General features: G+C 37.5%; 1 protein-coding gene across 1 annotated transcript in view; it reads left to right on the plus strand.

Moving 5' to 3' along the window:
- Positions 1-15,698, plus strand: part of USP24 (ubiquitin specific peptidase 24) — a 116,347-nt gene that overhangs the window by 78,402 nt on the left and 22,247 nt on the right. The window contains exons 42-54 of the mRNA XM_021716013.1: positions 626-745; positions 1,872-1,997; positions 2,646-2,744; positions 3,646-3,728; positions 4,602-4,743; positions 4,953-5,072; positions 5,441-5,661; positions 5,999-6,123; positions 7,471-7,612; positions 8,586-8,736; positions 9,687-9,782; positions 10,443-10,546; positions 12,474-12,587. Coding sequence (XP_021571688.1) covers positions 626-745; positions 1,872-1,997; positions 2,646-2,744; positions 3,646-3,728; positions 4,602-4,743; positions 4,953-5,072; positions 5,441-5,661; positions 5,999-6,123; positions 7,471-7,612; positions 8,586-8,736; positions 9,687-9,782; positions 10,443-10,546; positions 12,474-12,587 — 1,643 coding nt within the window. The remainder of the gene's footprint in view (positions 1-625; positions 746-1,871; positions 1,998-2,645; positions 2,745-3,645; positions 3,729-4,601; positions 4,744-4,952; positions 5,073-5,440; positions 5,662-5,998; positions 6,124-7,470; positions 7,613-8,585; positions 8,737-9,686; positions 9,783-10,442; positions 10,547-12,473; positions 12,588-15,698) is intronic.

Below are 15,698 nucleotides of genomic sequence, written 5' to 3' on the forward strand. Positions count from 1 at the left end.
TTATCAAAGATTAATATAGATTAAGTTTATAAATAAAGATTATATAAATTAAGTTTAATAGAAGAATGTTACCTTCTCTAAAAGGAGGAAGATGAATATGAGCCTTTCTTGACCAGACTGGTCAGGATTCTTTATGATAACCCTTCATAGATCTCTCTTGTTCGGAGTACTACCTCAATTTGTAAATATATTTTAGCATATTTACTTGATGAATGCCTGTTTACTCAGACTATAAGCTTCTTGAGATCAGGGACCGTGGATAACTCTGTTCTCTCTTATATCCCTGGCATGTGGACATCTCTGTTCTCTATCCTTTGCACAATGTCTAGCACATAGTAGGTCCTTAATTAATAGCCAAGTGACTACGTAAATTCACTATGTGCCAGGTACTTTATGAACAGAAAAGAAACATTGAGACACTAGCATTTTATCATTGTATTAGCATCTGCAGAAGTACTTCATGGACATAGGTTCTGTAGCATAACTTTCATAGCACCCTGGATGGATGAATCTGTGAGTATTTCTCCTTTTCCTCTCAGACATCCCATATAGTTGTAGTGGAAATTTGCCTGTGACAGAGATGCTAATTTTCTTCTTCCACTGTTTCTCTTCCTCTCTTTCCAAGTACCTTCCTCCAGTGGATAGCAGGTCCAGTTCAGGGTTTGTGGGGCTAAGGAATGGTGGTGCGACTTGTTACATGAATGCAGTCTTCCAGCAGCTGTATATGCAACCTGGGCTCCCTGAGGTGATTTCTTTATTTTGTCCTGTTTGGTGTGATAAATAATATATGCATTGCCTTAAAATTGTTTCATACCTTTTTATTGCTTTTAGAGTCTGCTAAAATAGACATAGCTACAAATTCTTTAGTAGCTTCTGAAATCTGTATAGATGTATCGTCCATTGTGACACATTTTTATAAATCATCTGTTATAATGAGCTACCTATATTACTGATAAACTTGACCTAAAATTACTAACATATTTAGTGTTTTGGAAATACATCTAACCTGGGCAATATTAAAAGACCCCATCTCTACAAAAAATAAACAAATTAACTGAGCATGGTGGCACATACCTGAAGTCCTAGCTGCTTGGAAGGCTGAGGCAAGAGGATCTCTTGAACCCAGGAATTCAAGGTTACCATGAGTTACGATCATGTCACCGCACTGGGTGACAGAGTGAGACTCTGTCTCTCTAAAAAAAAGAAATATATAGGCTCTATCATTAGCACTTTATTATACTGCGGGTAGTAGCTTATGATATAGCAGTCAGTAGTTTTGAGAGTGTTCTATGTGTATTGTGTTTCACCTTATTTCTTGTAGAGATTCTGGAATTGCTAGACCAGTTTTTCTTAATCAGACAGATGTTCAAAGAGATGATTTGTCCATAATTACACCAGCTAGGAAGTAGTGAAGCTAAATATCTCAGTATTGTAACCACGTCCAAATATACATACCTTTCTAAAAAGGCAATGTGAGACTGGACGTGGTTGCTCATACCTATAATCCAGCACTTTGGGAGGCCGAGGCAAAAGGATTGCTTGCGCCCAGGAGTTCGAGACCAGCCTAGGCAACATAGCAAGACTTTGTCTCTAGAAAAAAAAATTTTAAAATAAGTCACGTGCAGTGGCGTGCACCTGTAGTCCCAGCTGCTCAGAAGACTGAGGTGGAAGGATCACCTCAGGTCAAGGCTTGGTGGACCATGATCGTGCCATTGCATTTCAGCATGGGTGACAGAGTGAGATCCTGACTGGAAAACAAACAAACAAATAAATAAGCAAGCAAGCAAGGTGGATGCTCTTATTGTCATATGTCAAGGTTTCCTGTAAAGTAGTTAAATATTTCTGACTTGATACATTTCTTTTCTTTTTAGTCATTACTCTCAGTGGATGATGACACGGACAATCCAGACGATAGCGTGTTTTATCAAGTGCAGTCTCTCTTTGGGCATTTGATGGAAAGCAAGCTGCAGTATTACGTACCTGAGAATTTTTGGAAGGTATTTCATCCCGTAACGCTTTAGGTTTAAAGATATTAGGTATTTGGAGTTGGGCTATGTTTTTTTCCTCTAGTGATAATGCTTTCTTGTCTTCATTAACTCTAGGCTAATCCCATTGCCAAGAACCTATGAAAGGGTTGGGCATACTATTCTTGAAATTGGTACTTGGTTTCAAATGATGAGAATACTGAGAATAGTCATTCATCATTTTTAAGGATTTACTCATCTTATTTATTATTATTATTTTAGCTCTTTGAAATATTTGTTCACATTCTTCTGAACCTGTGCCAATTTCACTCATGCCTCTTAATAAAGAACATTATTTTTAATGTTACATATTGTAGGATATTACTTTATGTTCTCTCTAATAGGTTGGTTATTTTCTAAGACAGAAACTCTGTTCCATGCTCTCAGATCTCACCTTATACCCACTTCTGGTTTCACAACTTCTAGTTATGATTACAAGGGGCCAGGGAGAAGCATAGAAGCCGAATACAAGCTAGGCATACTTCAATAAAAACATCCACAACCTAGTAATGAACTTGACTTTTAGATGCATTTAAGTGTTCTTTCACTTTCCCTTTCTACTACATTCAGAAATTGCTGCTCTTCTTTAAAAACATACTTAATTTTTGTCTGTATGTACAGATTTTCAAGATGTGGAATAAAGAACTTTATGTCAGAGAGCAGCAGGATGCATATGAATTCTTTACTAGTCTCATTGATCAGATGGATGAATATCTCAAGGTAATAAGAGTTTTACTTTCCCTCTAACTCTCTTAAACTCTATAGTATGAGAACAGTATCTTAGGATTTGGGGTTACTGAGAACCTGACAAATCAGAAGCTGATTATTTTTAATATCACAATTGTAGTATATTTATTCTGGGCTTAAACATCAAAACCAGATCACTAGAGTTATACATTTCTTAACTTATCTGATACTCAGAGGATATAATTGTTAATCTGTACTACACAGTAACAACCATTTGTACCTATGTGTTCTTACTGTGTATCCATTGAAGTAATCTGGCCTCAGAGGAGTGCTACAGTCGGCGCACTGCTGGCCTGTGCAGAGCAGTCTTGGAACTCAAGAGTACTCTGGCAAAGGGAACAAAGGGACCAGATTTAAAAGTTATATTTATGGTGATGTTTAACCCCAAAACTTTCTACTTCCACCCATCAAAACATAGACAGGCTTCTAATTGCCATTGCCTTCTAAGATTGCTTGCTGTCACATCCAGCATTAGCTTCGCATCAGTAGGTACAAGTTTTCCTTTTCTTTTTAAAAAATAACTCACAAATTTATAACGTTCTGTCCATAAGAAAAAGGAAACGATTGTAGAGAGTTGCTACTAGGCTGTTCTGGCACAGGGAGAAGGATGCAGAATCATTCTGGAGCGTGCTCTCCTGTCACCAGCTCTGCCCGGCCCGTCACTCCGTCTCCTTTTCTGATGGTGTGCTTTACTCTGGCAGTGGGGCTAATAATGGATTTTAGCCTCCGTTTGTCCCAGCTGAAACTACCAAAATGACTCATTTTATTTTAGTGGTTAAATTAAGATCTATGTTTTAGCCTAGGTCTAAACAAAATTCTATAATCTATAAGTTCTAGGGGCACCAATTAAAATTTTAACTTTTTATTCCAACAGAAAATGGGGAGAGACCAAATTTTTAAGAATACTTTTCAGGGCATCTATTCTGATCAGAAGATCTGTAAAGACTGTCCTCACAGGTTAGTGAAAATAACACTGGCACATCAAAAATGATGATCACACTTATATAAAAAAAGATGATCACCCTTTCCAAGTGATTTGTCTAGTATGTTGTAAATTTTGTGTTTGTTGAGTAACTGACAAATCTTTCTCTCAGTGTATCTCTAAGTATTAAATGAATTAAAGTTTTTTCGTTTTCATTTCCAAATTTCTTTTTCTTTTTTTTTTTTTTGAGTCAGTCTCACTGTCTCCCAGCCTGGAGTGCAGTGGCATGCTCATGGCCACTGCAGCCTCAACCTGCTGGGCTCAGGCGATCCTTCTGCCTCAGCCTTCCGAGTGACTGGAACTACAGGTGCATATCACCATGCCCAGATAATTTTTTGATTTATTAGAGAGACAAGTTCTCACCAAGTTGCCTAGACTGGTCTCTAAACCCTGGGCTCAGACAGTCTTCTTGCCTCGGCCTCCCAAAGTGCTGGGATTATAGGCATGAGCCTCTGTGCCCAGCCACATTGCTTTGTGGCCTTAAAGAAATATTTGTTAAAATTCATAGTTTTTAAGATTCAATTTTTTTTTTTAATTTTTTTGTAGAGATGAGATCTGACTGTGTTGCCCAGGCTGGTCTTAAACTCCTTGGCTCAAGCAATCCTCCTGCCTCAGCCTCCCAAAGTGCTGAGATTGCAGGGGAACCACTGCGCCTGACTGAAATTCATAATTTTAAGAAATTCTAAATTGTCACTAATTGGTATTTTTATTTGGTAGTATACTTTTAAGACATTGAGGGAAGTCATGTATTAAAAATATAGTTCTGTGTTCAAGTTCAGGTATTGTGATAATTTCAAGACCTTTAAATTCCATTGATGATCATGGGTTTACTGTTATTTTCTAATCAGATATGAGCGTGAGGAAGCTTTCATGGCTCTCAATCTAGGAGTCACTTCTTGTCAGAGTTTGGAAATTTCTTTGGACCAGTTTGTTAGAGGAGAAGTTCTAGAGGGAAGTAATGCGTACTACTGTGAAAAGTGTAAAGAAAAGGTATTACATTTGCCCTTTTTAAAAACAAGATTGATTTCTTATTCATTTAGTATGTCTTTGTTTTATGTAAAATGAATATTAAGTTCTTGTTGTTACTTCCATTAAATTGTGTCATTACTTGTTTTCTCATGAGTGGGAAAGACCTTTGCTTTAATTACTTTGCTGATTTGTTTTTTCCATGGAGATAATTAATGTTTGCTTTTCTTTAGAGAATAACCGTGAAAAGAACCTGTATTAAGTCTTTACCTAGTGTCTTGGTAATTCATCTGATGAGATTTGGATTTGACTGGGAGAGCGGACGCTCCATTAAATATGATGAACAAATAAGGGTAACTTTTTCTTCCTGGAATTTTTCACAGCCATCGCCTCACTCGCTTCTTTTTTAGCATTTATGAGGAGCCCCTTGCCTTCAACAACTGCTGCTAGTGGAACAGGCAGATCTGTCAACGTTAGCCCTCATCTCTAGAAGGCGTCCTGGTGATCACTGTGAAGGAAAATGCTTTCCTTCATGCTCAAACCAGAGCCTACTTACATTTCCCCAGACTTAGCCTTTCTAAGATTTTATACTTAAATCAGAGAGTTAGTTATTTCCAGTTTATACTAAGAAAACACTTCCTCGTTTTCGTGTTAGACTTAATTGGCTACTGCTGCATATATTACTATTCAACACTAGTATGGCCTTTTTGCTTTTATATAGTTTCCCTGGATGCTGAATATGGAGCCTTACACAGTTTCAGGAATGGCTCGCCAGGACTCATCTTCTGAAGTTGGGGAGAACGGGAGAAATATGGATCAAGGAGGCGGAGGATCCCCACGAAAAAAAGTTGCCCTCACAGAAAACTATGAACTTGTCGGTGTCATCGTCCACAGTGGGCAGGCACACGCAGGCCACTACTACTCCTTCATCAAGGACAGGCGGTAAGGGTTTCTCGAGGCAGCGTCACTCTCTGCCTACCAGTGGCCTCTCCCATTCTCCTGCCTCCTTTTTCATTCATGCTCACCATTAGGGTGCGGTGACACCGTGGCATTGTTCTTTGACCTTATTTCATTCTGAATTTTTAGAGCTTGGTATAACTGGTTTTCCCCTCCAATTTGAAAAACCATTTTAGAAATTCAAATGGCAGCTGCTATTTTCTTAGATGTTTTCAAATGGTAATTACCTACTTTATCTGTAGGCCATATGTAGAGAGAAATGCTAGGCACGGGGATGTTTGCTTTTTAATCTTATAATGTTTGTCTGATCTCTGGGTTTTAGGGGATGTGGAAAAGGAAAGTGGTATAAGTTTAATGACACAGTTATAGAAGAATTTGACCTAAATGATGAGACCCTGGAGTATGAATGCTTTGGAGGAGAATATAGACCAAAAGTTTATGATCAAAGTAAGTATTTACAAATGGATATTTTCCGTTAGTTTTTATTTTCTTTAATTTATAGTTTTCTGTAAATTTGAAGTCGTATTCTTTACATAAAAATACAACAGAGGTTATTCGTTTTATAATACTTCTGCTCTAGCTATAGAACCATGAGCCAGCTCCTTGATAGCCAGAGTGAAAATGTTCAAGTTGCTTATAAAACATTTTTTGAAATAATATTTTGTAACAGCCTTGGAAGAAAGGAAGTTAAGAGGATCAAATGAATATCAAGGAGAAATTAATGAATAAAGAAATTCAACCTTAAAAATAGTTTCTGAAGAAGTAGTTGTTCTCTAAAATTTTCAAATTTCCTTTTCACTATGTAGAGGTGCAGTTAGAGAAGATATTCCTAGCACCTATGGTTTTAAAACCGTCTTTATTATGCAGTGTGGCAAAGCAGTCTTTATCTCCCCAGCCCCCTACTCCCAGGGAGAAAAAAAGTATGAGGAAAAGTATGTCACAAAACCAAATCAGAATTTGCTGCTTGAAAAAGCCATTTTGCATAGATCTTAGCATTTCTTAATCTTGATCTTGATATCTGCTAGGGGCTTTTCTAAATAGCTACCTGTATTAGATTCATTATATTAGGTTTTGATTCCATGCCATTGTAGTCATGCATCTAACTGGTAACCTTTAAGGGTTGAATGTAGTGTTGTTGCCAGAATTTGCCTAGATTTGGCCGAAGCTGGTGGAAATAGTTAAATGAGACCAATTATGATTCTGTCCTGTGCTATAGAGCATGTTTTTTTGTTTTTTGTTTTTTTGGGTTTGGAGTCTCACTCTGTCGCCCAGACTGGAGTGCAGCGGCTGCTCCCGGCCACCACAGCCTCGACCTGCTGGGCTCCGGCGATCCTTCCGCCTCAGCCTTCCCAGTAGCAGGAATTACAGGCATGCGCTACCACGCCTGGCTGATTTTTTGATTTATTGTAGAGATGAGGTCTTGCTGCCCAGGCGGGTCTCGAACCCACAGGCTCAGGCAATCCGCTCATCTCAGCCTCCCATTGGCTTAAATGTAGACTTCCCTAGAATACGTATCCTTTTTCCCTTAACTCCGTTACCATACAACTTCGTTACTTCCTGCCCTTCGATATAACTTCCCAAGTGAGAAATCACTTTTTGTCCAAGGATGGAGGTACTGTATCCTGACTTTTATTCTAAGCAGTACTCTAAGAAGACTCATATTTTACTTAGACATTGCATTTAGCAGATATGGTAAGTAGTTACTTGCTGGATTTATGGTCCCTTTGTTTTAGACAGTCAAGGCAAGAAAAACTTTATTTACAAAGACCTCTTTCTTAATGTCTTGTTATAAAGCAAACCCATACACTGATGTACGCCGAAGATACTGGAATGCCTATATGCTCTTTTACCAAAGGGTGTCTGATCAAAACTCCCCAGTATTACCAAAGAAAAGTCGAGTCAGCGTTGTACGGCAAGAAGCTGAGGATCTCTCTCTGTAAGTTTCTCTTCTGTGTGATTTGTTGTATGATGATAGTGTGATCTTTGAGAATATACTATTTGGAATTTAAAGATAATTAGCTGTCCCCTCCCATTGTGGGAGCTTTTCCTCAATGCATCCTCCCTTCTTGGTTAAAGTAAATAAAAATAAATAAATAAATAAATATAATTAGCTGAGCTAGAGAGAAATTCTAAGATAAATTCCATAAAGTAAATAAATAGATCTCTTTTTTGTTCTATTTTTTTAGTAAGAAGATATTGTGTATTTAGAAACAGCATATAAATTTTGTCTTTCTGGAATTGACATTTTTTTCAATTTAGAATTGAGGGTTTTTAAAAAAAATGTCGGTAGCATTTATTGAATATACTTTATGTCCAAACACTGTCAGAAAGTTGTTTAAAGGTCTGGTTGTCAGTGAATTTGCCTTTTAATATATTGGATCAGTAACATATTCAATTTATTTATCTTTTCGTGTGAGAAATGTGTATGGTTTATTATATTTGAAAACTTGACTCAGTACTTGGTTGTTACAAGATTTTGAGTATGAGTTTAAGTTCAGTATTTCACTGCTTATCAATGGTTGTAATAGTTGAAAAAGATACTTCACAGTAGTATGCAGAAAGAATGCATTTTTGTGCTTATTAAATTATGTTACTCATGTTTAATCACATATGCCAAATTAAGTTTTTTTTTAAAAGTGTTAGAATTTGTCCTGCATATTTTTCTTTTATAATGTCAATCAGTTCTCCAAACTAACTGGAAGACATTGCATTTTTAAATTATTTTTTAATTGACACATTATAATTGTGCGTATTTATGGGATGTAGTTGTCTTGGCACATGTTTACATTATATAACAGTGAAACAATTTAAGTCTAATACCCTATTTATGTGAGTCTGGCAAATTTTAATAACCACTAAAACAATAACCACTTTCTACTAGACAGAGTTTCTTGATTTCTGTCTCTTAGGTCAGCTCCATCTTCACCAGAAATTTCACCTCAGTCGTCTCCTCGGCCCCATAGACCCAACAATGACCGGCTCTCTATTCTAACTAAGTTGGTTAAAAAAGGCGAGAAGAAAGGACTATTTGTGGAGAAAATGCCTGTTCGAATATACCAGGTAAGAACCACATAAAGAATTCTAAGGAGGAAAGTTCAGGTAGCCATCAGAATTTATCTGCTATATCTGGAAGTACTTCTGCTGGCCTTCTTCTGTATTAGTTGTGCTTCTGTGCCATACCATCCTACCCACCTTGTCTCGTGCATCTTTTATGCCAAGCCAGAGAGGTGACAAGTAGAGCTGGTGCCACAGAGTACTAAGAACACACATGGAAATACACACCCAGGATTGGCTGATACCATCACTGGACTGTTGTGTGATTGTGAGATGTCACAGATGAACAGAGGTGTGAGAAGTGGGTCGTAAAGAAGCACATTGCTGAAACAAACTTACCTGGCGAGCAAAACCAATTAAGGCTCATAACCTTGGGATAAAACTAATCTAACACCGATGGTCATTGTTTATTGAATACCTACTCTGTGCTACGTGTTTAAAATAGATCTCTAATTCTTCAAAGACTTGTGGAATAGCAAGTTTCATTCCCATTTCTCTGAAGGAAAAACAGATGTTTAGAAAAAGGAGAAACAACCTGCCAGCGTCACAGAGCAAGGATTTGAATTCAGAACTGTCTTCCCAGTTCAGATTTGATACACAAACTAATCAAAAGCTAAGTAGCTAGAGCCAGAGAAGTCAAGAAAAATACAGAGCCTTCATTAAGAAAGAGAGAATTAAGCCACCCGAGTCAAGGGAAGCATGGGGTTGGTGGCACTTGAGAAAGATCTGTTTGTTCCTTTCTACCTAGAGGGTCAGGTTAGAGTTCACTTGTCCTTCCCATGGTGGTTTTCCTGAATTTTCTGTCTCCTTTAAAAGTTCAAAGCTTGAGAGAAGGGAATTATAAGTTATAATTCACTTTTATAAACCCTTTTTATCTAAGTATATAACTAGAAATATCCTCTACCTATTGAAAATTGTTCCATTTCATTAAAATAATTGTTAACTTTCTTTTATAGATGGTGAGAGATGAGAACCTCAAGTTTATGAAGAATAGAGATGTGTACAGTAGTGATTATTTCAGTTTTGTTTTGTCTTTAGCTTCGTTGAATGCTGTAAGTAGCTGGTTGGATTGACATTAAGAAACAAGAAAGGACTACAGTTGAATATCTTTTAGCTAAAGCCATTCAGTGACTTATCCTCACTCTCAGTTGTTAGCATTCAGATTAACTACAAAAATATTTTCCCATAAATGTGTCCCTCATGGGGTGATATTAAAATGCAGGCAGCATTCTGAATGTATAATATAGATCGTGAGGGAGTGTGGGTTTCCACATAACTGACTTTTAAAGTGCCTTTGTTTAGATATTATAAAGAGTAGCTGTGAGGTCATGTCAATGGATAATGGGCTTTGTGGAGATTTTTTTCTAATTTGTAATCAGATATTACCAGACTCAAGATTAATTTTCAACTACTTATTTTCTTATACTACGAATATAATTTGACAATAAGGGAAAAAATGTTCTTAGTCTTTTTATTACTTAACATCCTATGGTCTAAGGGCTGTGTTTTGAGACTATTTCAATTAAAAAAGTGAAGAGTATGTCATTTCTTAACCTTTTTAAAAATTTAAATGGAACTTTTTTTATACTGAACTGCCTAGATTTTTCTTACTAGTGTTTAATTCAACATGTGTAATTATTCACTTTATAACAATGTGTAATAATCTATAAAACTTCTGTGAAAAATATTCTCTTTTTTTCTCCCTCTCTTAGACTAAATTAAAGCATCCTTATTATCCTTGCATGGCAAAGGTGAGCTTACAGCTTGCTATTCAATTCCTTTTTCAAACTTATCTACGGACAAAGAAAAAACTCAGGTGAGAAGTGATATGTTTTGATAGTCTTTTTTAAACACAGGGCACTGGGTAATTCAATTAAAGTTGTATGTATAATCTTAAAATATTGTGAAGGCAGCTACCTAATTTTACTCAGATTAGGTGACTAAGACATGTTCTCTAGCTTTAACAAATTTCTAATCTGATAGGAAGGCTAGATAAAACAGACAAAAGAGAAATGCCTGTGATGCAAGGCATAAATTCTGTTCTGTTTGGGAATTGGGCAAAATCATATCCAAATACAGATATTAGAGTAGGCTTTAAAGACAAAGATGTTCTCAGAGGATTTTAAAAGGCAAAAATGAACACAGAGGGCTCATTCTAGGTGAAAGGGAAAAACCTGAGTAATAGGCAAGACTTAGCTCAGGAACTATGAGTGACTGACTGTGTTTTACTAGTACATGTGAGGGACTCATTTGAGACCCAGTGTTGGGTTTGGAACTCACTCTGTGCCCTGGGTGCCAGAGCAGGGAGTTTGGATTTTGTTCAGTGGAAGATCATGAAAAGGTTTTCTTTTTTGTTTTTTGTTTGTTTGTTTGAGTCAGAGTTTCACTCTGTTACCCAGTCTGGAGTGCAGTGGCACAATCACAGTTCACCATAGCCTTGACCCCCCCTGGGCTCAAGCTATCTTCCTGCTTCAGCCTTCTAGGTAGCTGGGACTACAGGCATCCACTACCACACCCAAGTAATTTTTAAATTTTTTGTGGAAACAGTGTCTTGCTATGTTTACCCAGACTGATCTCGAACTCCTGGGCTCAGGCAATACTCATGACTTAGCCTCCCAAAATGCTGAGATTACCGGTGTGCGCCACTGCACCCAGCTGAAAAGTTTTTGAACAGAGAAATGTGTTCAGAGTGATGTTTTAGAAACTCTGTAGACACTGATGGCATCTTACTCATCATTGGTTTTTATCTTCACCTGGTGAGGTGCTTGACACATTGTAGATGCTGGGTAAGTTGTTCTAGGAGTAAATGAGTGAAAGATGAAGAGCACTGAGCAATGGTTCTCAGGACATACCTAGAGTAAGAGGAGACGCAGAGTGAAGAGACCCATTAGGCTTGGAAGACACAGACATTCCCAGGCTTCTCTCTCAATTGTGTAGTGAGTTTTTCGTAGTATGGAGAGGCTTTTGGACAGATTTTGCCGTGAAGAAACTCTTAAGAAAGAAACAATTTTATGGCAACTTCATTTTTATGTGTGATAATCAAAGATACAGTGAGTAATCTCAGTTCTTATTATTTGAGAATAAAGAAATGTGTTTCTTTTCTTTTGTCTGGAAATTCAGTTGGTAACTTTTATTTGTGAAATTTGCTCATGCTGTTTACACGTTGTGCACTATTTCCATTTTTTTTATATTTACCATTTTGGAACATGGGGGGACTTTAGAGAAGTGTTATGAGGTCATGCATGGAATAGTCATTACACTTTTTCTGTGAGGTCATGGTTAGAAAAAGTCCTTAAGTAAAGCCTGAATATTTTCTTATTCCATAAAGTAGGATATTAATGATGATAACAAAGTATTAAAATGTCAACGCAAGCTGACATTTTGTGAATGTAAGTTAATGTGAGCGAAAGAAAATTTTACAGGTGAGGCCTTTTTTCCAATTGAAGTTGTTTGATGAAGATAGAGAAGATAAAATCTAAGACTTGAGCTTCTTCACACTTGTCAGTTGGAGAGAAAGAGTCTCGCCATAAATAATGAAGGAATGCAAAGCATTGACTTCTGGGCATATTGAACCATGTTAGTGGGCAATCACTGAGTATTTCTTATCCCTTCACCCCATCCACCACTGGTAGTAGGTAGGCAGGCAGGCAGGCAGGCAGGCAGGTAGGTAGGTAGAAAAGAAAGAAGTGTCATCATTTGCTGGGGTCGTACCTCTAACATTGCTGTCTTTGCTCTTTTTAAAGGGTTGATACTGAAGAATGGATTGCTACTATTGAAGCATTACTTTCAAAAAGTTTTGATGCTTGTCAGTGGCTAGTTGAATATTTTATTAGTTCTGAAGGACGAGAATTAATAAAGTAAGTGCCCAAGTCTTTGAATTAAAAGAAATTTGTGTCATTTCCAGTGATGTAGAACTGAAGTTTCTTATAACCCTTTTTATCTCGAATTGAAATTACTTTTCTGATGGAAGTCAATTTTGAATTCTCTTCACTAAAGCAGTGAGGAAATTATTCAGGTCTCTCCAAATTAATCTCTGTGGGACTAGACTCAGGCAAGTGCTCAGTAACTGCAAATCACCTGCCAGGTACTCACAGGCATGTGGGTCCTGAACCCCTGCTATGGCTCAGAGTAGTCAGGGATGCAGGACCCTTCCTTCAGGGACTTATAGTCTGGTGGAAAGATGCCAACAATTCTAGGTTACTACACAGTTCACAATGTTGTCTAACTATGTTTGAATTCTGGCTAAAAAATTATTTTTAAATAAATCTATTGATCCTATGATAGTACATTTACCTATGTACACATAGTTTCTTAAAATTGCCTTTTCTGGTAAAAATTCGTAATGCTCCAATTGCTATGAATGTTTATACCTTACTTCTAGTCATCCTCAAGTGAGCTTCTCCTATGCTTGGTAACTCAACATTCGTTTGGGGGGCCCAGCAAGCACTCTTGATCGCTCAGTGTCCTGCATCCTCTGTTTTCAGGGCTTCCTTCACTCCACCTCACTGTGCGTTCTCTTCATCCCACTTCTAGCTAATGACCTGATGTTAGACTGCACTGAGAGAGTACAGATTAGCAAACGAGCCTTCCCCAGCCCCCATTACAAGCTCCACACACCTGCCAGAGTTTGTTCTCATCTTTTCCATTTCTCCTTTGATTATGGAGCAAGTGGCCTCTCTTCTCTCAAAGTAAATCTTTCTGTATGAGCAGACTTCTCAAGGAGTTGGCTCTCTAATTATCTCCTATTATTTCTGCATCTTTGCCTTCTAGAATTTTTACTTCTGTCAGCATACAACTATGGTCTGGTATCTCACAACTTAAAACAGACACACAACAGGAAATTAAAAACTGCAATTCCCTTCCCACAAGGCAATCACAGTCTGGTGGTAAGGTAAAGACCTCATCAGAACTCTTGATTTCATCTCTAGATCCCCTGAGCTCCAGGCATTTATATGCTTGATATCTTTACTTTTTTCTCCAGGCTATCTCATTCAGCAAAGGATGTGTTTTGTTTTGCTTTAAACAAATTAGATCATGTTACTTCTCTGCTTAAAAATTATTCAGTGGGTTCCCGTCATACTCATAATAAAATCCAAGCTCTTATGCCATGACCCACAAGGCCTTGCTTGATCTTGGTCTTTGTCCTTCCAGGCTTACCTTGTCTCATTTCCTTCTTGCTCATTTTTCATCAGGCTTTAACCACACTGGCTTATTGCTTCCTTGAACATGCTGAGCTTTTTTTCCCTGCCTGAAGATCCTTGTGCCTACTATTCCTTCTGTCTAAAGCCCTGCGCCCACACCCACCTGCTCCCCCCCACCATGCCACCCCGTGCATAGTAAGTTCCTTCCCCTTTTGGTGTCAGTTAAACTGCACTTACCCTAAGAGGCTGCTGCCAATCCCACAGGCTAGGCTAGGGGAGGCTGCCTGCTAGTCTGTGCCCTGTTGTTTTGCCAACTTCCTCCACTACATTTCCGCTTCTTGAGGGCAGCCCTGGCAATTAGTAAGCACTCAAATATGTGTTCATGCATATTTCCATTTAATTAATAGACAGCCAGTAAGGATTTATTTGAAGTATTATACGTCTGTTCCTTTAGAGTTTGCATTAGAGATAACCTTTACCTATTTTTCTAGTTCGATTCCAAAGTATTTTCCCAAAGGACTCCTAAGTACTGTGCTGTGCATTAGAATGTCATAGAATCATCACCCACTTGGAAGGGGCATCACAAATATTTTGTTTATTCTTCTATATCCAAGCAAGCTTGCTTTTAAATATCTCCAGAAAAACTGTGACTTCCTTTGGTGATATGTTTTGGTTTCTTCACATTTCTAATGGTCAAGAATCCCAGTGAATTACTTAATCTAAATTCTTCCTGATTAGAGTTTATTTTTTTATAAAGACTGGTCTGTTTACTCATTACTATCAATTGCTATGATTTTATATACTTGAAGAATTAATAATCTTATTTCTCTAATTACAAATTTATCTTTAAGATATGTTATCATTGCTACAACTAAAAAATAAATATCTACTGTACTAATATTTTAGTAACTAAATGTGAAGAGTGTGTTATCTTTTAGATCAACCCCTCAGTGTAGTCCTTTTTTAAGACAATTTTAAAAATTGAATTATAATTGTAAAAAAATAAATTTGTAGTAAATATTGCCTACTAATTGATCTAGAGAATGGATCCTTGCCTGTACCCATTCCCAGCTCAGGCTGTCAACATTTGACAGTCTTATCTTACTGATCCCCGCTCACACACTTACATGTGTGGGCTTGTTTTTTTTTTAACTCTGAAAAGTTTCCATTTTAAAGTAAATCTCAAACATCATTTGATTTCACTAAACTATTTCAGCATGTTATCTCTGACAGGTAAAGTTAAGCCAAAAAAAAAAATTATCAACACTTTACTGTTATCACATTAAACAAAATTAATGATAATTCCTTCATATCAGCATATACCTAGTCCATGTTCAGATTTCCTCTAAATGTCTCAGAAATGTCATTTTACCATTGAGTTTGTGCAGTTCAGGATCCAACAAGGTCCACACATTGCCTTTGGTTTGTGTGTCTCTTCAGACCCTTCCTATCTTCAGTAATTCCTTTGCCCCACCATCCCCTTTTTGTTGTGCCACTTGTTTGGGGAGAAGACTAGCCATGGCACTATAAAACTCCCCATATTCTGCATCTACTGGCATGCTCTTGGTGCCTCCTAATGTGCTGTGGGAGGAAACATGCAGCACTTCCTTCGAGGTATTCATTCCAAAAGAATGTGCCCAGAATCTCCAAAGCTAAATATTATGGGCGTACTTGTTATCTTATAAACTTTCTTATAGTTGCCACTTAGAATCTTAGTGGGTTTTGAACAGAGCCTTGCCTGTCTGGTTCAAATCTGGCAGCTGATACGTAGCATTAACATTTACATGGAATAAGTAGAAGTGGAGTGACCTTGGAAAGCGCCACTCA

This window comes from Carlito syrichta, unplaced genomic scaffold (genome assembly GCF_000164805.1).
Source record: "Carlito syrichta isolate Samal-C Ts95f unplaced genomic scaffold, Tarsius_syrichta-2.0.1 Scaffold103356, whole genome shotgun sequence".
Taxonomy (NCBI): domain Eukaryota; kingdom Metazoa; phylum Chordata; class Mammalia; order Primates; family Tarsiidae; genus Carlito; species Carlito syrichta.